This window comes from Pteronotus mesoamericanus, unplaced genomic scaffold, assembly GCF_021234165.1.
Source record: "Pteronotus mesoamericanus isolate MK-2021 breed Mesoamerican mustached bat unplaced genomic scaffold, CSHL_Meso_final scaffold_651, whole genome shotgun sequence".
NCBI classification, from domain to species: Eukaryota; Metazoa; Chordata; class Mammalia; order Chiroptera; family Mormoopidae; genus Pteronotus; species Pteronotus mesoamericanus.
Window position 1 is genome coordinate 37,976,530 of NW_026555325.1, and position 22,431 is coordinate 37,998,960.

Consider the following 22,431-nt stretch of genomic DNA (forward strand, 5'->3'; position numbering starts at 1 on the left):
TTAGAGGGCTTTTCAGAAGGCAGGAGTGTCTCATAGCCTTCATGAAGCAATGTTCAGCCACATCTTCTGGAAATAACTTTCTGTGAAAATTCTACCCTATTTACATGTATTTGAACTTGCACATAGATTTGATATGGCCACAGAACAAGCAGTTTATGGGATGAAAAAGGAAGAAAGGGAAAAGAGGCATGGATAGTAAATACATAGACCTTTCCCTTCCAGTCCCCATGGCTGACATCAGTAACCAATTGTGGCACCTTTGTCTCTGGGCCTCATCAGAGCCCTCAGCGGGCCTGACTACCTGGACATTTAAGTCAGCAAGTCTATCTGCCCTGGATTTGGAACCCCTTGGCCGTTCCTGTTGAAACCTCTGTTCTGTGATCTATGGATGACTTCTGATAGAACGTACCTTTTCAGAGGCACCTTCCCCATAGGGCGTTGTGCAGAGGGGCCTAACCCAATAGATACCTGGAGCTGCATCCAGCTGTGGGAAGCTGAGGCAGCAGAGCAGGCTACGCTGAGGGTCTTTGTTTCCCTGCACTGTGGGCAGGACTATAGCAGTTGTGCACGGGATGCAAAAATAACCCAAAAAGTGATTTTATAAATGGCCTCTAAATTATTACCACATTTGGAGTTATTGATGATAGCCATTGTGACAGGTGTGAGGTGATATCTCATTGTTGGCGAGGATGTGGAGAATATGGAACCCTCATGCACTGTTGTTGGAAATGCAGATTGGTGTAGCCTCTGTGTAAAACAGTGTGGAAGTTCCTCAAAAATTAAAAATGGAACTGCATTTTGACCCAGCAGTTCCACTTCTGGGTATATATCTGAAGAAACCCAGAACACTAATTTGGGAAAAATACATGCACCCCTATGCCCATCACAGCATTATTTACAATAGCCAAAATTTGGAAGCAACCCAAGGGCCCATCAATAGACAAGTGGATAAAAAAGTGGTGGTACAAATACACAGTGGAATATTACCCAGCCATTTAAAAAAAAGAATAAAACCTTACCACTTGTGACAGTATGGATGGACCTAGAAAGTATTATACTAAATGAAATAACTCAGACAGAGAAAGACAAATACCATATGATTTCTCTTATATATGGAATCTAAAGAACATAATAAATGAACAAACAAAATTGAAACAGACTCATAGACACAGAGAACAGACTGACGGTTGCCAGGGAGGGGTGGTTTGGGGGACTGGGTGAAAAAAGTAAAGGGATTATGAGGTACAAATTGTTAATGCCCAAGCCAAGGACAGGAACAACCATGTGGGAATCAACTTGGGGAGGGGAGAGGGTGAAGCTGGGTAGAGGTAGGGAAAGGGAGAAAAAATGGGAACAACTGTAACATCCTAAACAATAAAATTTTTTTTTAAAGCACAAATTGGTAGTTTCAAAATATTCCCAGGGATATAAAATACAGCTTAGGGGATACAGTTAAGAAATTGTAATAACTATGTATGGTGCCAGATGGGCACTGGAAATATCGGGGGAAATATTTTGTAAAGTCTGTGATTGTTTAACCACTATGCGGTATACCTGAAACTAATACAAAATAATATTGGATGTAAAAAAGGAATCTTTTTTAGAAATACACTGCACATGATTACTGTAACCCTAAAATTTTTCCTCAAATTAAATTTTTATGAAGATTATCAAACAAGAACTATTTATTTACCAAAAAAGTGAAATTACAGAATGATTGCTGAAAAAAAATTAGTCCAGATGCACGAGGTCTCAAATAGGAGTGCCAGGCCCTCGAGCTGGGCCCTTGGAAATCACCGGGCCCTGAGGGGTTAAAACCCAGGAGGAGGCTGAGGGCAGGCAGCTACCACGGCACCCTTGGCACCCTTCTCTCCGCCGGTACCTCCAGGTCTTACAGGCTTTCCCAAAACACTGGAAACTTGGACTTTCAGAGTCTGAAATCTTCTGATTTTTAAGTGTTGACAACTCATTAAAACATTGTGAACACCATAGATGAACAAAACATATCTTCTAGAAGAGGAAACCGTGATTTAGTCCATTTTTTTTTTTTATCAGAGGAGGATGACAGCATCAGCGCCAGCAGCCCAGATGTCTGGCTCACAGTCGTGCTTTTTCCACGGGCTTCCAAGGGTGGGTGTGTGTCTCAGGAGGAGTGTCCTCAAAAGCATGGACTTCTTGGTGTGTGTGGCCAGCAGGAGGTTTTTTGTGCACTGTGAAATGCACGCAGCCTTGCTGAGGAGAGACAGAGGCCCACCGCGCTGCGTTTCGATTTAATAGGCTATGAGGCACTTAGACCGCTGCAAGCCTTTCCATTTCTACACAGAAAGCGAGGTCCACAAACTAATTGAACATTCGCCATCAAAACAGTCTCATTTCAGTCTTTAAAGTGCCTCTGTGCCCACAGATTAACTGTGTGGAAAAATGGATTTTAAACCTCTGAGTGCAGGCACTTGAAATTTCCTTCTGCCCCAACTTCCAACTCCATCTCGTGTCTGACGGGCCTGCAGACCTCCAGGTCTACCTGGGAGTTTTAACTTCAGTTACAAGTGCTTAGCTGAGTCTGATGTTAGAATTTGCTTCAGAATGTCCTTACTTCTGTTGGGTCCAGTGCCGCTTCGAAAGCAACTTCTGCTTAAGAATCTGTTTTAAGTATGTCATCAAGCACCGAGAAAGTGACTTGTTTTTTTTTCTTCTTTTTTCCTCAGGAAGCTGACAGTTGGGAAATTATAGAAGGGCTGAAAATAGGCCAAACCAATGTCCAGAGACCAGACAAACATGAAGGCTTTATGCTAAAAAAAAGAAAATGGCCTTTAAAAGGCTGGCACAAGGTAACATTTTCATCATATTCATCTTCAGATCATCTTTGTAAATAGAGGATCTTTTATAGTATCATTAGGTGGAAAGCCAAGAGCACAATTGTACGTGGGGAACTAATTTTCAAGGCCTTATTTTAATTATTTAAGCTGCATTCAATCTATTACATCTGTTTAAATCAGATCTATAATATCTGTATGCAGGGGGGAAACATTTTTAAAATATTTTAAAATAAATTATTTTTATATTTAAAGTCTAGTTTGTACATATTGTTGTCTACTCTGGTTTTTTACTTTAATTAATATGAATATGTTCTTATTAAATATTCTTCCAAATATGAAATTTTAAAAAATCTGTGCGTGTATTGCACTGGATAGATTTACTGAACGAATTACCCACCATTAATGAACCAATTCCCTATTGCTGGATATGTAGGATATGTCTAATTTTTTACTGTCATGATGTTGTGGTGAACATCCATGTACATGCATTTCTATTTAATTCATTGGGATAAATTCCTAGAATTATTGTTATCAGTTCAAACTAAAAGTGGAAATTCACTGACCTTAGAAGTTTGGTTATTACTCTATAAACTACATGGTCTAGTCTTCTCTTGCCTACCCCACATGCTTTTTGTTTTGTTTTGTTTTTTCCTACCACACATGCTTTTTCCATCTTCCAGTTTTAATTATGGAGAAAATATTTTGCACTTCACTGTTGCAGTGGCCCAAATAGCAAGAATTCTGTGATGCTGAGGAAGAAGTTGTCCTCCATTTTCAGGGTCAGCCCATTGAGAGACCACCAGCACCTGCTCTGAAGTGACCCAGCGCACAGGTTCATCTACCTGCGCCATCTGCCAATGGATTTCATCTCATTGGCAGACAGACTTATTGGCCCAAGTGGCTGAGTGGTGGCTGCCCAATGGCCCGCAGCAGGGAGGTTATGGATAATAACGTCCTTGAGGAAATGTACTTTTTGCACTTTAAGGGAAAGACTTAAAAAATTAACTGATGGGAATGTTGCGCAATCCTGTCTCTGAAGGTGGACTATAACCATGTCCAAGAGGCTTTCAACTCCGTTTCGTTCTTATTTGCCAGAAACCATGACAGGCTCCCATGAACCCCTGTTGTTATCCCAGCGCCAGGAACCTCTCCAGCCTTGCTCTTCCTTAGATTTTGGCCCACTGGCCTTACCTTCCCAGAATCACTTTTTGCCTTTCGTCTGACCATACCACTTTGCAATTTCTTGAGTCAATGGCCTTGCTCACCTCTTTCCTTGTGACCATCCTATAGGTTATCCCTGCTAAAATTCTTTAATAGATAGAAATGGAAAAATTGAAAAAAAGAGTCAAAACAAATTTGATTTGAATTATAAACTTTAGTGCTTTCAGTACATGTTTCAGCAAAACTGGCTGTGGTTCAGCAGCAACTCTTTCTGGGCTATGGGTTAGAACATTTTTCTACATAAATAGTAGGAGGTTCTCCCTTGTGTTACCTTTTCTCCTGGTCTCTAGTGCCATCAGATATCTATTCAAGAATCAGCACATTTGATTGAGCAAGGTATGGGAATTGAGTAATCAAGTGGTTTTCAGCTGTACAGATTCTTTCTTCTAGTGCTTGCTTGTTGCCCCCCAGAACTTATAACAAAAGGGGTCTCAGTGGCCTGCTGTGAGTTCTGTGCGGGGTGTTCTCAGGCCTGACTCCTTGCTACCTCAGCAGCTAAGAGTTCCTGCAGCCCCCAAAAACTTCCCAGCAGAGTAATTTTCCAGCAACAGAAAGACTCCTGCATCTGTAGAGACTAGAGGAAGGCACCGGACCCATTGGTTGGGTCCTGGGAGCTATTTGTTCTTTGGTCAATTGCCCATGGAAAGGAAATCAACAGAAGAGAGTTCCTGAGTGTTTGTGGAGGAAAAAGGGCTCCATATTTTTTAACTGGACCAGGAGTGTCCTGAAGAAGACACAAGTTGCCCTCAATCAACCTCTCTCTACCCCCAGCTTTCATTGTAAACTCTGCATGTAGTTCAGAAATAATTTCCTATCTCTTTTACTAATAGTAAAATGAAGGAATTTTGCTCAATGGAAATGCAAGCCTATTGCTAAGGCTATTTTTTAAACTTTCCACATCATTCATTACTTATAGATGCAGTCCACTGGCTCCTTAACAGACATGAGCATTTTCAGGAATTATCCATGGTACCCAGGGAAATACAGTTTACCTCCAGGGTGAAAACTCCCCAAGCTCTTCACAAAGTCTCTGTGACCCAATTCAGGCTAATCTTATTCCTCACTCTCAAAAAAAAAAAAAAAAATCCCAGTGTGATTCATTCAGAACGTCTTAGGTGCAGGTCCTGAGATTCACCGCCACCACCACCCCCGCCCCGCAACGACCCCTGTTAAGAAAAACCATGGTGAAAAGATTTCATCTCCATTGGATTATGTGTAGAAGAACCCAAGTGGGTTAATAGTACAGAACTCAAGCTCAGATTTTGTGACCACTAAATGTGTCCACCAGTGACCAGGTGCACTGAGTCCAAAAGCATTAAAGTGATATATATGTATTGATTACTGAATGCCAAGTGACATTAACCCACACTCGTGAATGTTTTATATAATTCAGAATACTGTAACTGGGGGTTGTTTGGTTCTTGCAGCGTTTTTTTGTCCTGGATAATGGAATGTTAAAGTATTCAAAGGCACCACTTGATGTAAGTAGCACACAAGGCATGTTTCAAAGATTGATATAGAGTTTTGCTTGAAGTGAGTACACAGCGCAGCTGCACAGGCCTTGTGCCATAGTTACCAGCTTTGCTCATTTCTGTGCCTGCAATATTTAACAAGCTACCAAACTTCCATGCTGCATGGAAGGTATGTTTTATGCTTCAGCTCAAGCTAGCTTAACATCTCACAGTAGTGCATGAAGATTTAACTGTTGCGATGTCTATTGTTCAAAACAAACTTAAACCTAAAAGTGATACACTAATAAAAATCACCTTTTCTATCTTGGAGAGAAAACCCAAATAGGTTTTTTTCTGCATCTCAACATAATATGCTTTATGTGCTTTTTTTGAGATTTAAAGCAACCTTTGTTCTTGTTGATGTCCTTTTAACATCTATCTTAGGAACTTTGTTTTCATTTCATGTCATATTTCATATCCTATATCCTTTTATCTTGGGAATCCCAACTCACTAAAATTATTCCAGTTTTTCCTTTAATGTAAAAAGTAGTTGTTTGCATGCCCTCATTGTCATTGTGGTATTGGGGAAATAGCAGATTTCGGTTTTGTTCTCATCTCTTCCATTGCATCAGCTTATCAGACGAGGGCAGCCAGAAGGGCCAGCTGGTCCCAGCTGCCCAGTTCTGCCCCGGCAGCTGTCTTCTAGATGATTACTTGGGGATGTTCTGGGTTGTAGGTCAAAGATTGACCACAGTTATTTTAGAAACCATTAAAGTTATCTTTTTGGGCATACAAACTATGCAGTCTAGAACTATGAAAAAGTGACATTATATAATATGCCAAAAACAGGAGTAAGAGATGAACAGTCTCATTGAAAATGGTGTGAGGTCACGGCAACTTCAGCTGTCCTCAGAGTGCGGACTTTAAGCTCAGAACCTTCCTCCTTTTACCTTTGTAAGGAGGTGTCATGTTCCCTTTCCCATAGATAACGAAAGATTACATTAAGCTCACTTCAGCACAGAAACACATACAATCATATATCCCTCCAGCCTATTTACTAGCCTCTTGATTTCAGATTCAAAAAGGGAAGGTGCACGGAAGCATCGATGTCGGCCTCTCGGTCATGTCCATTAAAAAGAAAGCTCGGAGAATAGACCTTGACACAGAAGAGCACATCTATCATTTGAAGGTAAAGTTGCTTGTCAGCAGTTTTTCTGACATTATCAAGCGCTTGCCTACATCAGTGGTAAACAGAATATTGGTTTCACCATTACCTCCTCTTGTTTATTGTTTTAGGTGAAATCCCAGGACTGGTTTGACGCATGGGTCTCCAAACTGCGCCATCATCGACTGTATCGGCAGAATGAGATTGTGAGATCACCAAGAGATGCTAGTTTTCACATATTTCCTTCAACTTCTACAGCTGAATCCTCACCAGCTGCTAATGTTTCCGTTGTGGATGGAAAGGTAGGTCTTTGTTATATACAAATCAGCCCAGACATTGTTTGGAAAATTATGCAGACATATAATGAGTCTCATTTGACCAACAGAAGGAGAAAGTTTTCTTGCTAAACTAACCCTCAGAAGACAATAGTGACAGTTAGCATCAAAGTTAATCACCAGTATGGATTCGGTGGCTATGCAGATCACGAAAAGAACTAACAGTTGCTTTTCCTTTCTATGAATGGACTGCATCCTAATTTTTATATGAGTTTTGAAGAATACTGGGAAGTAGAATGAACATTTGGTTAAATGGCACCTAGAAATCAATGTCTTCTTGGGTGGTAATAAGAAGACTACAGTTTTGAAAATGAAACATGCTTTTTTGCCTTAAGATGTAGTATACACAGGATCCCCAGAGAGACCAGTGGCTTTCCCCATGAAGCTAATACAAGTGGGCTAGAGAATGTGCCAGAAACAGAAGCAGTAGGCCATTTGGGTAGCCCACTAGTCAGGCCTGTGTTAAGCACTTGGCCTTTATTCATCTGTAATCTTTAGTATAGGTAACCCTGAAAGACAATAAAGAATTTTTCCAGATGTTACATAGCCATTAAACAGCTGAGCTATGATCTCAAACCTCATCTCTCTTTTTCCAAAATCAGTGCCCTTTCCCTTATACAGTACTGGCTACCAGATTAAGGGAGGCTGAAGTTCTTAGGACTATATTAAGAGTTCATTTTCTATGTTGCTGAAAAACTAGAGGTGTTGCCTATTAAAAATCAAGGTTAAGACCACAGGCAGGGAGACAGCTGTTTCTGCCTTTGATTTAATAATTAAGTTTTCTGAACCAAAGCCACATTTCCCTGCCCTGGAGTGTTCCAGCTTCCCACTTCGCACCTGATGTTGAGAACAGAGACATCTGTGAGTAACTGGCTGCCACAAGGAGTTGGATTCAAGAGTGTTTCAGTGAAAATTCCCCATTTCTCTATTTTTTATATAAGGATATATGTCTTTTACATATAAAAGTTTTACTTGCAAAGCACTGAAAAGCCTTATGGAGTAATTGCAAGACTAATCAAATCCGATTAAATGAAATACTACCATATTCAGTTTTTGCTATTTCAATGGATATTACTCAAGTAATTTCTGTTAAATCCCATTTGTTGTATTTCATAAAGCTCTCAAACCTTTTTGGTGTAGCCTTGCCAAAGACTGTTTAATCAGTCCTAGGGAACGTGTATTGTGTTAACCTTAATGCTAACGAACCAGGAGATCAGAAGGTTAGGAAAGAAGGCACTTACTGAGTGACCCAGCACAAGATGCTCAAGATAGTCCCCAGTTCTCTGGGGCCCCCTGCTTTCCTCCTGCCTTCTCACCACAGAATAGAAGAAATGCTGCATTAGTCCAAATTAAATAAGAAATGTATGCCAGGTAGATATTTTAAAAATACAAATTTTTAAACCTTTGACCACTCCAGCTTCTGCCTGCACCTTTGGCACAGAGTATTGATAAAAGTTACATTATTTTCATCCCTTTTGTTACTTATTAAATAACTTGGGCAATATCTGGAACAGAGAGCTAAAAGCAGGTGCTCCGCACTGTTTGCCTTGGAATAAGAAAGCTCTTCAATTCTGATTTTCATAGAGAATCTATTGCTCTAGTTACGAGTGACATATCCCAAGATCTAACTCAGTGAAAAATTCCAAGTACATTTATCAAAATGCAATAAAGTCTGAGGAGAGCTTTTTACCACTCTGCCTGCATTTTAAGTGTCACATTATGGAACTCCTGAATGGTAATTGGTCTGTGGCCCTGTGCGGGTAAGGGATAATCCTGGCTTTGCTAAGTGTGTGCCTCTTGCACTTAATACTGATTTAGAAGTGACACAACCAGTTGTGATTGAATATTAAAGTCAAATACGGAAAAGTTGTTTGAGCTTTTTGGGAAAATAAATTTCTGCTTTCTTTTCCTGTGCATTTCCTGTATTCACATTCGTATCTATATAGTTCATACAACTTTATTTTCCATAAAATGTCTTCAGTGGAAAGTCTGTCAGCTTTAAATAATAACTTGCTAAGACTGCCTTTTTACAAACTCTGATTTTCAATATGCATTCAAAGCATGGGCAAGGTTACTTGCTGGTGGATAATATACAGTATTTAGGCATCGCAGGTGCCTACCGGGACCTTGAGATGACCGTGAGGGCACAGAGTGGAGTCCACAGTAAGGACAGTGTATCAACTACAACTTACTGAGTAATTTAAACTTATTGGGAATTTGAGTTGGCAGGTCCTCGTGAGTATGAGATAGAGCATACTCGAATGTTTTCCCCTTCATTGTAGAATGGAGACAGCAGCTTAATGAAAGCGCTGTTAGTGTTTATGAAGTTCGGCTTCATTGAGCACGCACATTTAGCCAAGAGGCTTCTTCCATATTTTGCCTGTGCCTTTTCTTTCTTTCTTTTTTAATGTTGCTTTAAGAATACTTGTCACTTACAGTGGCAAGTATTTCTGAGTCACTTAAATATGCCATTTCTGCTTACCTGCATTTCTTTGTGTTTACCGCAGGTACAGCCCAACAGCTGTCCGTGGCAGTCCCCGTTACCAAGCAGCAGCAGCCTCCCCGCCACCTGCACAACTGGCCAGAGGAAAGTGGCCGCCTGGTTACAGGACTCAGAGGAAATGGACAGGTGTGCAGAAGGTTAGTTCTTGCCCAGCGTGGGCCGTCAGTATAAGCCAAGAAACAGAAACAAGGGAGGTGAATTGTGGGCGCTGCACCTTTCTCCTCCCCAGCCTCCTTGATTGCCTCGACCTTTATTTTCCTCTTTCTATACACCAGATTCTTCTCCTTCCCATGACTCAGGCCTCTTATCTGTCAGTTCTGCACCCTCACAACTAGGGAATCTGGTTTCGTCCTTACCCTGATGTCCACCTGCTTCAGCCTTCTCACCCCACCTCCTCACCAGTTCCCTCTGGCTTCCTGAGCCTCCCCTCCACACCCCCCACCCCGTCCCCCGCCCGAGAGGAGCGCTGCTCAGGAGCAGCCCCCGCCCTAGCTCCTTGACTCCGCCCCCCCCGCTCCATCTCGCCTGTCCTTTGCACTACATCACTTCCAGGAAACGGCAAAACTGTATTGTATTTTATAGCCACAGTTACCAGTTAGAGATGCTCCCCCGTGGATCAGTTGTTAAATATTCTGAACTAACACATGGTTCCCTCGCACTGCCATCTCTAAGCCTCTTTGTCTTCAGAAACTTTATCCTTCCTGTAATGAGCCAGAGCACGTGGGTCCAAACTGGATCCACAGACCATTTCCATTCTACAAGACAGTGTTCGTTTGACCTTCAAAAATGAGAAAAACAAGGATCACATAGAAAATATGTAATAAGACTAAATTGATTTAGTTTTTGAAATTATTTAGAGATGACATTGGGTACAACTTCTTTGATACTAATTTTTCTCTTATAAAATTATGGTGAAAGTAGATGTTCGATTATTTTTTTATGTCCTCACTTAGGAAAATTGAAACTTGGAAATCTGTGTTGGTCTTCCAATCAAAAAAAAAAGTTGTTTTCTTTTTTTGCTGTATACGTGTGTGAACTCAACGTCTCCTGCATTGTTATTAGCCCTCTGAATATCAAAAATTTAATATTTATATGAGAGTATGGTTTTGAGAGGGATGTTACATTCATAAAGCATGTTCAGCTGACACTTCATTAAAAGACTTTTGCTTGAACATGTTCACAAAACACACAGGCATCCCTCTGACATCACTAGCTTCGGCTTGGGGCAAGAAGCCACGTCTCACTTCCCTAGGATCCTGCAGGGTCTCCTCAGCAGCAGCTCTGGACATTCCAGCCTCTCCTCCAATTTCGAAAGGCTCACGTAAGCTTGTGGCATTTAACCTGACCACCTACATTGCTGAAAAGATTGAGACCGTCCCCTGGGACAAAGTCTGTTCTTCTGACCAAAACGCACAGACATTGGCCTTGATGCCAAGAAGCCCGTGACTGGTAGGGGGATACACTCGTCTCCCTGTGTGCTGCTTCGCAACACGCCGCAGCGCCCCTGCGCCCTGTCTCCAGCCTCGGGGTGAGCCTCCTTCTCCCCGTCCCGACTGCTCTCCCTGCATCCTCCATCCCGCAATCCTGTTCTCCTTCAGGATTGTGCAGTAATTCCTACCTCCTCTCTAGGGAACAGCCTTCGTTTTCCCATACCACTCATGTCAGCTCGCTGCCCATGGACTCTGTGTTCTCTCCCCTAATTTAACTTTTGTCGTTTTTGCTTTATGGAGGAAGTGTTCTTGGCAGCAGGAGGCCCTCTGATTTCTGTTGGGTTCTCGGGCCTCATCCTCCGACCTGCCCTGCAGGACCTTCTCTAATGAGCCTCCTCCCTGTGGCCTCATGAAATTCTTTTTCTCCCACTGCTCCTCCCCTGCTTCACTGGGCTTCTGCTCTGGCCAGCCTTAGTTGTGGGGACAGTGAAGGTTCAGCGGTCTGCTTTCTATGTCAGTAAGAGTAACTGCATTCGGCTGGGTGCTTATCATGGGCCCGGGACTGAGCTAAGCACTTGGCATATAAGGGTGGGTAAAAGTTAGTTTGCAGTTGTGAGTATGCAAAACAGAGTTTATTCTTGTATTATTATTAATTAATTTATTTATTAATGATCGCATTGTTTACAATTATTACTAGCCTGCTTTGCCCACCCCTCTATGTGGTTTCTGTCAATTTTCAGTTAGTAGCCAAGTGAGGATTATTATACACAGGGAATCCAAAGCTCAGAGAGGTCGAGTAACTGGTCCATGTTACACACCAAGGGCTTGGAAGAGCTGGCAGGCGAACCCAGACCAGCTTGATTCCGATAAGTATGCTCTGTGCTTTGGAGATGACAGGTGTGCTCATAACTTCGGCTGTAATCTCTATTTTGATGTTGATGATAGTGGTGGCGGCGGCAATGGTGGTAGTGGCAGTCGCTAATAGTTATTGGGCACTTCCTCTGCGACAGACACTATTCTAGGAGTTTTAGATGCATTGACTCACTAATCCTCTCGACTCCAGTATACCCATGGGAACACGGAGGCACAGGCAAGTTAGCTCACTCCTCACACCAAGTTCACACAGCCAGTAACAGTGGAGGTGGGAGTCAGCCGCGGGCAGCCTGGCTCCGGAGTGCATGCCCTTCGTCACGACACCCTAGTCTTCTCAAAAGGGCTGAAAATCTTTAAGTCTAGACCTCCGTATCAGCCACTGCTGTATTCCCAGGGACCCCCTTGCGGTTGGCCCTTCCTGTCTGCATGCTCTGTCTCGCCTCGTCTTCTCAGCCCGTCTGAAACCAGACTCTGTCTCTGCCCTAAAAATGGTCCCAATTCCTGAACTATCCTGTTTCTGTCCGTGCTGCCACCATAACCACCCCTGAAACCTTAGTGTCATATCTGACCCTCCCACCCATTCATCCAGCAGAGACTGAGTTCTGTTATTTCTTTGAAAACATCCCCCTTTCCTGCCCCTTCATCTGCACTTCCTCTCTAATTCCGTTTCTGCTTTCCTAACTCAGGCCCACGTTCGCCCAGTCTCTGGGCGGTCACACAGCCCCCTGACTGGTACTCTTGCCCTCAGTCTCTTGTTCTTCTGCTCCATCTCTGTCAGAGACTCATGGGAAATGACTGTTCTTAAACAAGTTTGCAGCTCTGTGCAGCGCTTAGCAGGCATTATTCCACCGCCCTCAGCCAGGAGACGTAGGTATTGCTAACATCCCCATTTTGCAGATGATGCAAGTGAAATGCACAGAAGTTAAGGAGTTCACCCAAGACACACAGCTGCCGTGGTGGAGGGGTCGGGACTCCAGCCAACCCATGTTTGTCTAAGCCCAAAGCCAGTTCTGCGTCCACTGCATAATGTTCCCTCATGACTGATGTTCCTTAAAACAGCTTTTATGCAAAACTCCCTTCAACTGGTCCTCCATGGACTCTAGGGCTTCAGCCCCAACTACATAGCCCCGCATTTAATATTCATCCCTCAGTTTTCTGATCCTGCGTACGCTTTCAGTGCTGGCCCAGCTAAACTTATTTGCTGTTGGAACATACCCGCATAGTCCCGCATCTGTGCCTTTGCGTAGGTTGTTCTTCCCAACCTGCGGTGTCCCCTTGGCGCTTCTCCACTTTTGTGTTTTGGTGAATTCTTTGTGTTGATCCTCCATGCATTTCTTAAAATCTTAAAAGATTCTCCTCTCTTTTGAGTCTGCTCTGATGACTTCAAAACCCAGTAACCCTCCTTGTCCTAAACCACCATCGCACTTTCTTTTTGGTCTGTACTGATCATTTCACAGAATCCCCAACACTGAGGCTGGTTGCATTTCAGAAGTGTATCGTGTAAGATCTTCTCCAACCTATAACACATTTGATCTATAGTTGTAATACTTAGAGTGACAAGCTCTTCGAAAATGTGGACTTAAAACAGTCCAGATCTTGCCACGTATGTACAGGAGTTGCTTGGCTCTTAACATTATTTTCCATAGAAACAAATGTCACATTAATACTCTATATACCATCTTTACATACCAGTATATGCCTTTGTTAAAGATAGGTATGTAATAGTCCAACATACAGATTGTTTATGTGTACATTTTTTTTTAACCACAATGTGAAATCCATGAATCTGCTTGACTACCATGTTTCCTGGGCTTAGAACTTTGTTGGATATGCAGTGTCTCCCCCGTCAATGGTACCAAAATAAAATAATAAAGGAGTAACTTTGGATATACCATAATTTAACCATTCCACAGTTTTCTGACTTGTTTTTTTTCTAGAACAAGGAAGAGCATGATGAGAAAATAAACTGCTAGAGATTTAAGTTTTTAATTTTTCACTGTTACAATCTTAGTAGTCCTTTCTTGGCATAATTTTTACTTTTTCCCAGATTCTAAGTTTAGATTTAATCTCAATTTAATGAAATTCTAGAGATTTTTTTTTTAAAGGCATTTTTTTTTGTCTTGGGCAAATCTTTATACTCTTAATATACAGCCAGACACTTAAGCAAGCAGTGAAATACTGCCAAGGATTCTATTTCTTCTATATTTTAAATGATAGACATGCTCAGGGGTGGTGCAGCTTATTCTAAGTTAAGGTCCTAGCAGTATGATTAAACTTAGTGTGATCGATGCTCCTTAAAGATCATTTCTGGTTTTCATAGAGTTTTCTCATCTACCACCTCTGTTGCTACTGTAAGTCAGGAAAGCAGGAAAAGTAAATATTACTATCACCACTCAACAGGTGAGGAAACTGAAACCAAAAATTGTGAAGTAAATCAATGTCTCCTGATGCAACTGACTTGTGACTCCCAAAGTTTTAAATCCTTTGCCTTAATTGAGTTCATTACAAAGTTCTCTTTCCATTCTGTTAGAAAGGGTTTTAAGCCCAAGTCTAGAGTTCTGTGCTACCTACACACACCATTTGTGTAGAGTAATCACAATTATAAAGAAGTATGAATGCAAAACTTACTGGCTGGAAGGCTCAATACAGGCAATGTTAGAGAGTCTCCCCTCTGGCACCTTGCCAATGATGTGATATTGTTATTTAAAAGGCAAGTTAAAGTGTAGGTCCCTTGTAGCCATCTCTTTCTCCTCCCCCCTCAACCTCTTCCTTCTTTCTTCACACTACATTTCTCTCTCATTTCTTCCCTTGCATCATCTGTACTTCTTACCCTTCAGAGCCACTTTGTTTGTTCCCTTTGTTTTCTACAACGGGAAAAAGAAGGGGCATACAAGGGTGCTGCCTCCCCTGCAATGGGGCAGGGGTGGGGCAGTCGAAGGGAACTGGCCTCCCGGTATTCTCTCCCTCCCACCTCCATTGGACCGCTCCCTCTCTGAAGGAATTTAAAGCCACTGATGGCCAAGGATTCCCTGGAGGGACAACAGCAGATCTTGAACAGCCCACCTGGGCTTCATCCTCAGGCAGATGCTGCTAAGAGGAGGGACTGAGGCGTGGCCTGGCCCCCAATAAATTGCTCTCCAGGAAGAGGATTCTCAGTCCTCTATAAAGATTCTCATAGTACTTATCTCTCTATTTTATTTTACAGTCACAAAACAAAAAGTCCACTAAGCACAACTATTTGACCCAGCTAATCTTTAGCTATATTTAGCAGCAATATTTTGCTGCCTATACCATATTTGTAACAATTTAGATCTTTGAGATTGAATGAGAAACCAAGATAATAGATGTGAAATTTTCACCGACTTCCACAAAAATAAGAACAACCACTTTATAATTTTTTAGATTTAAAATTTTTTCAGTTGCATCTCTTCATAAAGAGTGCACATGCAAAAGTCATCATGTAACTGGGAATGATGTTCTAAATGTTTACTAATTGAGCAAATACTAATAACTCAATATCCTTGACTGTATTTAACTTCACATACTGAAAGTTGATTTTTTGTGATATTATAATATACAGATTGTTAAAAAAAATTTTGTTTAAATGTACCAAATTAAAAATAAAATTAAAAATCATTAATTTTTTCATCCTAAACAATTCAAACAGAATGAATTTCACACCCAAGTGATGCTGATCTTGCAGGGTGGAGGAACACACTTTGAGAATCTTTGGTTTTGTTTAGTATGACATCTCTTATAGATAGTAAAGAAATCATGCATTGCCTCATTGTTAGTGTGCTAAATTATAGACAAATATATTCACCTGACTCTGTATTCGACCTTAATTTTCTGAACATGACTGACTCTACCCAAATTCCAAGTAGCCACCTTGTAAACTATTTTAGGAACTGGTAGACAGGTTTTTAATGGTAAATCCATGCAATTGCTGAAGTTCCCTTGAGTGGGCTTTTATGTGACAAGGGCCACCTGAGCAGGAAAGTGAGCACACACAATTTGACTGAGATTTTAATGGCTCCCTACACTAATGGCTGTTAATTTGCAAGAGTGCACTTTGAAGTCATCATATGATAATGCGTGGTTTAATGGTTCTAAACCAGAGAAGGGTCTGGTTTTTTTTATTTGCCAGTATCACCAGTATATATAAACATGTGTCCGCCTAATCCTATTTGCCATCATTTGGATTGGCTCCCTTTTATTACCACCACCACCACCCCCTGCCCAGCTCTAACATAATTCTATTTCTGATTTTATTAGACCTTGCACACTGCCAGTCAAACCTTGTGGAACTTAGCAAACTCCTGCAAAACTTGGAAATACTTCAGAGAACTCAGTCAGCACCTAACTTTACTGACATGCAGGTAAACACATTACTGCTGCTGGTAAAAGGACCTTAAGATATTAACTCAGAATTTTTACTGGATTGTGCTATGAATATTTAAGGTAATATTTAAAGGGAAATAACTACAATACAGATTAGTTTCTATTCTGGAATCATTCTTAATATTTTTAAATCTTGGTGCCGTTGCGTTAAGACATATAATTTGAAATGTTTTACATTTAAATACCAACTAGAAGAAATAAAAATCTGAATCAATCTTCCATGTTTGTGTTGCGTTAGAAATAATAGCTTTGAAGATGTAACTTAGATGCTCTCAGAATTATTACCGTCTTTTCATGTGGGGAAAAAATGCTAAAGATCTCTAATCCTGTTTTCATTTTGTATGGCAGAAAAATATATTTTATGGTTAAGTTCTTGTCTTTGCTTTTAATGCCCACTATGCATCAGATAATGCCTTTCGCTCCTGGCTGGTTTGCTTTAGGTATCTAACAACGAGTCCCGACTAACTTGCTATGCTCTCTTTGTCTGTGCCTGTGTTGTCTGTGTGAACTTAATACTTTGTTGCTTTTAACTATTTGTGTAATGTAGGCTAACTGTGTAGATATTTCAAAGAAAGACAAGCGGGTCACAAGAAGATGGAGAACAAAAAGTGTCAGCAAAGATACAAAAATACAACTGCAGGTACAGACTTTTTCCTTCATTCTTATTTTTGCATACTTTTATAGTCTTTATGTATCAGTTCATGGAAGTGAAAAAGTTTACAGCAGCTTAACTGCTTGAAAGCCAGTGCTTTTCGGACTGAGTTACATTATCAAAAATAGAGAGAAATCTATTCTTTTTACTCTGATTGAAATAAAATGAATTTTAAATAAAGGTAAAAATTATTTAATATGGCTGCAAAGTGGCATTTTCATTCTCAGTTATGGCCTTAGAACCATTAAAATAGATTTTAACAAAAAATCACCTTAAAAACCTCAGCTAAAGATCCATTGGGTTGTAATGAACACTCATTTTTATATACTAGGTTTTAAAAGAGCAAACTTTGTCCAGAGTTTCATCTGTCAATAAAAGAGTAAGCACTGCAATAGATTGGAAATCAACAAACCTAAGATCTAGCCTAATCACTGTGATTTCCTGGCAGTATCATTTCATGTATTTCTCTGAAATTTCCTGGGTTTCTATTTACTCCTGGCTAAAGTAAAGGAATTAACTTAATGATCTTTGAATTACTTTTCAACTCTAAAATTTCATGATTCTACAAAAATAGATATTATTTGGCCATTAACAATCACTTAAAATCTGAACTGAAGTCTTAATGGCTCATAATAAATTTACTGAAATTTATTTTCAATAAGTTATTTATTTGAAATGAGTAATCTAAAACTTTTCAATAAGATCCTATTTTGTTACTTTATTGCAATGATACTAAGTATGGTAAATGCCTAAAACCTTTTATGTCATAAATCATATTATTTTTAGATCTTTCAACTAGAATTTGTATTTCTCCAATCCTAGCTATGTATTATAAAAGACTCTTGTCCTGCACAATCAAAATTAGACTTATGACTTTGCTTTTCTTTTTATTGTACTATGAATCAATTTATATTCTAATACAATGGTAATGCTTTTCAGAATTCTTCAATGTCTTCTGAATAACAATAATTCTTTAATTCTGACTGTACTGATAATATATTTTTGTGTAGTAATTCTGAATGTGTAAATAACAAACTTTTTGCTGCTTTGCTTGCTTATCTGATGTATTTGAAAATAAGTTTTCATAAGCATTAAAAATCCATGGTTTATTTAGGACTTTCATATTCTGTGAACACAGTTTCTTCTGTTTCTTTGTTCAGTATGTTTTTGCATGTTTTCCTCTGTATTCAGAAAATTAGTGCTGTAGAGACAAATGTCCAAATGACTTTATAAGGAAATTACCTAAAATTGCCTTTGGCAGTTTCATTTGTTTTGAGTATGTGATTGTCTAGTTTTATGGCTGTTTTTTTTTTTAAAGCATGATATCTATGGTTATTATAGCCAGGAGAAAGAACCATTATTTAAAAAAAAAAATCATTGGAAAAGGCTAGCATTATATGAACATATATATACACTTGCGATTAGATATTATTTCAATCTTGTTTTATAAGGTTTGCCATTGAGCAGATTCTCATTCACAGCTGTTGTCTTGAATAGATTAGTTCAGGGACCCTGAGTGCAATGCCCCAGGCCATCCACTGTGGCCCCGAGGCCACCATAGTCCCCACGTCGCTCAGTTTTTCTGAAGGAAATAAAGTGCACCTCTGAATAGCCCATGTAGTCAAGGCTGTGCTTTTTCAATGTGTGGAAAGTTTATGAAGATTGTTTTTCTGAGACATCAGAAGAAATGATTCAAAAAGCCAGAAAATACTCTTCATTCATACTCGTGCAACATTTTTGGATGGCTTGTTTTTAAGTTTTTATTTACGCCGCTTTGCTTTGTTTATGTTTTGCCAAAAGAGTAACAAAATGGTCTTTGTGATTCTGGTTTAATTTTATGTTTGAGGGAAGTTGAAATCAGCTCATACCCTCACTCAAAGGGAAACTTTAAACTTTCAAAAGTAAGAGATTTAGTTGTACCTCCAAGTGGAAATAGACAGACTTGGGGGGAGCACTAAGCTATGAATCATTCCAAGAAAAACCCTGGTTCCACATGGACTGGCTGGTAAAACAAAAGGCGTGCGAGTGGGGGGTGCTGCAGGATGTGGCACCGCCCCGGACCTTTTCCGCTCACCCACACCAGGGGGCCTTCCAGGATCCCTGAGGCTGGGGAACCGTACAATCGGCCATAAATAACTATAACCAATATAAATGCCACTACTCCTCAGTATTTTACTGACAGGTAAAATTCCTGTTTTAAGTGTTTCCTGACCATGGGAATTCCATCTGATGGTACCAAGTGCTTGTTCCGAGCCCACAATCATCTCACTCCTTGAACCCCTTTCTCTGATGGTCCTTGTTGCAGCCAGCTTGAGAGGCTTTGTAGTGAGTGGCTCATTTTTCATCTTCACTATAGTTTGTCACTTCCAGTATATCAGTCATTTGTGAATGAACCTAGACTATCTGGTGATGGTGTTAGTGGTTATTGTTACTGCTGCTGCTGTTTTTGGTGCTTTCACTGAATTGTGCATTCAGCCTTCTGTAGAAGTTTTTATTTTAAAATAATTATAAAACAGATTGTTTAGAAAGTTGACCCCAAGAAGGTGAAAATGAGCATGTTGTACTGGATGTTTGATTGCTTACTCTTGCATAGGTTAGATTGTGCTATTGATTTGAACGGGAAGGTTATGGCCATGTCGCCACTAGAAGCTATCGGGAAGCCATTGGGAAGCCATTGTGTAGCCATTGTGCAATTCATTGAAGGCATTTGCCCTAGAAGGCTCTGTGGGGATTATCTTTTAGAAAAAGGACTTACTGTCTTCCAAACTTCAAATTTTGTGGTTCTAATAAAAATCTCAATATGGTCATTGTACAGTAACAGTTGGGCTATATTATAAATGCAGTAGAGGAAGACAAGACCAGAATAATTTTTGGAAGGGTTCCTGTAGAAGAGAAGGCTGCTAATTTCCTGTGTTGTTGATAGCATGAATTAAATACTAGATCCCTAGTTGTTGGAGAGAATGAGGAAGAGCAGGAAGTATGGAGTAGCCAATAAATGACCTGGTGTTTATTCATATGTGTCTGTCCTAGATCTCACAAATTCCCAAATTACAGTATAGGCTCAAAATACGTTCTTCTTTTTTACTACATTAAATATACATGAGGAATTTTGTATAGAAAAATTTTTTGGTGGAAAGCAGGTGATGTGTGTATGTGTCTATATAATAAGCATATCATACACATATGCAGAAAATTTAAGGAACTGGAAGAGAAATGTGATTGCAATTTGGCAAATAGAAAGAGAATTAGAGATATAAGAATTTAAAATATTTTTCTGTTGTTCCAAAAAGATTAAAGCAGTCTTGCTACTTTTTCTCCCTCTGGACTGTTTGGTGACTCTTAAATACATCTCAGTTCATTGGAATTGAAATTATTGCTCACAGCCTTGAAGAGTCAGGATCTGTCAAATGGAGGCAGAGTTGCCTGGGTAGAAGGAATTGTCATTATTCTTTAATCCTGTCCACCAAGAAGAGAAAAGAAAGAAAGAAAGCTCAGCAATTCTTCTACTGGTTTATGCATGGATGCACCTCACTGAACAAAACCTATGCTTTCAGTTTTCATAGTTGATTTTTGTAGGCATTTTTTTCTTACACTATGGGGATCCTCTTGGAAAATTCTTCAACCTGAAAATACCAACACCATTCCTAATGTTGAACCCCAGAGAGCTTCATAGAAAGGAAGGAAATGGGAAGTTGAAGATTCCTGCTACCCCTCTCCCTTACTTTATCCTCCCATCAAGAAACACAAAAATTCTGCCTGGCCGTCAGGAAGCTCCCATTACAACCTGTTCATTTTAATGTTTGCACATTATTTATTGCTTTTTTCCTGAACGTACTTTTTATTTGCTTCCCCTTACTGAGTGTCTTTTGACTTCATACAACATGACATCGCATGAATAAAGCAGTGTGTAAATGTATTTTACCTTGAAATCCCAAGCTATTCATCAATTCATACCTTCCCATCCCCTTTTGGGGTGGGGGTTTTGTTGAGCAAATAGACATGTGTGTGTGGGCATTCCGCCGTGAGAAGGATGAACCTGTCTCACTGCCTGAATGCCCCTTAGCACTCTTTACAATGCTAAGATTTAGGAAAAGTCAACCTCGGTTAAAAACTCTCCCTCTCCTTTGTCTGATTATCTCTCGTCCTCCCATATCCTGCCCTCTCTCTGCCTCATCCCGTGTTTTTCTCCTCCCCCCCTTCTCTCATTCACTGTCAGGAAGGGCCATCTGTGAAGGGCCAGTTCAGCGCAGCCCGGCGCCGGCAGAGGCTAGCAGCAGCAGTGGCTACAACAGTGAGTGGATTTCAATCTCAAGCGGACGTTTAATAACAATGAGAAGCTGTGTACGAGTGTCAGCCCCCTGTTTCAATGGTGCCACTTGCGTGTGACAGTGTCCACTGTGGCCCACTCCTGGGTTGGCATAGCTTTCGCATGTTTTCTGGCTGCCTTTGCATGGCAGGAGTTGACATGGATATTGGTGTTCGCAATGGAAATCTATTACATAATCCAATTCTCTACTGTGAGTGTAAGAAATAATTTCAATTCAAGGTTGCAAAACTGAGCACAGCTCCTTGTGGTGTGGGCATTTCCTGAAATAATGTTGTTTTTTTGTTCGTGGTTTTGTTTTGTTTTGGTTTGGTTTGGTTTTTGGTTGTTTACAATAGTGATACTGGAATCTTTGCTAACTGATTTCTGTTTTTCTAAGAAAAGTCATGTTACTACAGACATAAATTGTGCTTTTTTTTGTAGCAATGTGACTATTTGAACAGGATGTGAGAATAAAGAAATAAGAGGGTAAGAAAAGGTGAATTTTGATGTCATCTCTAAATGGCTACCCAAGTTACACTTAGCAAGAGAAAAATGTTTTCTGGAGTGCATATTGAGCTGAAAGTCAGAAAATATAATGTGGAAAGCAGAAAAGCCACAAAATTAAATGCTATTTAATCCAATCTAGAGGTTTTTGGGGGGTTTTCTTTTAAAGAAAACAGAATGGACGTTAGGAGCACAGAGGAATTATTGAGGTAGATAAGGCAAATAACAAATTTAAAATTGAGTAGGTGTTTAGAATAGTGAACTGTCCACATGAAACATAAAATAGAACATGTAAATACAGGAAGCCTGTGCTTGATAAAAGGAAACCATAATGTTTGTTTAATCATGACATCCCATCAATTTTTTAAAATAGAGTACTGAGTTCATAACAATTACGGATGTTAGTTTTTTGATTATTAGATAGTATTCCTTGGGTTAATAATAGTTTTACTCTTGCTAGTGGTGGAGTATGTTTTAAGATTAGAACTGCTGAAAACTATGAAAAGGGTTTGGTTGTATTATAGGAGAGTGGATAATGGTGCAAGGATTGGTTTTCTACTTATGATTGGTCTTGCCTTTTAGCTAGATGCTTAGCTGGATTGTTTGAGAAACAAAATTGCTTTTGCTTATGAAATGAACCAGTGACAGAGTTTATTAGGGGACTGACACTTAAACTTACATTTTCCAATTATTGGAACAAACAAATTATTGACATGGATGTCATGGTTAGTGTGTATCTTATGCATACACTCAACTGCAGATGAATAAAGTATA

General features: G+C 40.1%; 1 protein-coding gene across 1 annotated transcript in view; it reads left to right on the forward strand.

Annotated features, from left to right (window-relative positions):
* The window catches only part of OSBPL6 (oxysterol binding protein like 6), an 88,429-nt gene that overhangs the window by 23,249 nt on the left and 42,749 nt on the right, over positions 1-22,431 (forward strand). The window contains exons 3-10 of the mRNA XM_054562542.1: positions 2,706-2,828; positions 5,465-5,518; positions 6,564-6,677; positions 6,785-6,955; positions 9,496-9,628; positions 16,070-16,173; positions 16,743-16,835; positions 21,064-21,138. Coding sequence (XP_054418517.1) covers positions 2,706-2,828; positions 5,465-5,518; positions 6,564-6,677; positions 6,785-6,955; positions 9,496-9,628; positions 16,070-16,173; positions 16,743-16,835; positions 21,064-21,138 — 867 coding nt within the window. The remainder of the gene's footprint in view (positions 1-2,705; positions 2,829-5,464; positions 5,519-6,563; positions 6,678-6,784; positions 6,956-9,495; positions 9,629-16,069; positions 16,174-16,742; positions 16,836-21,063; positions 21,139-22,431) is intronic.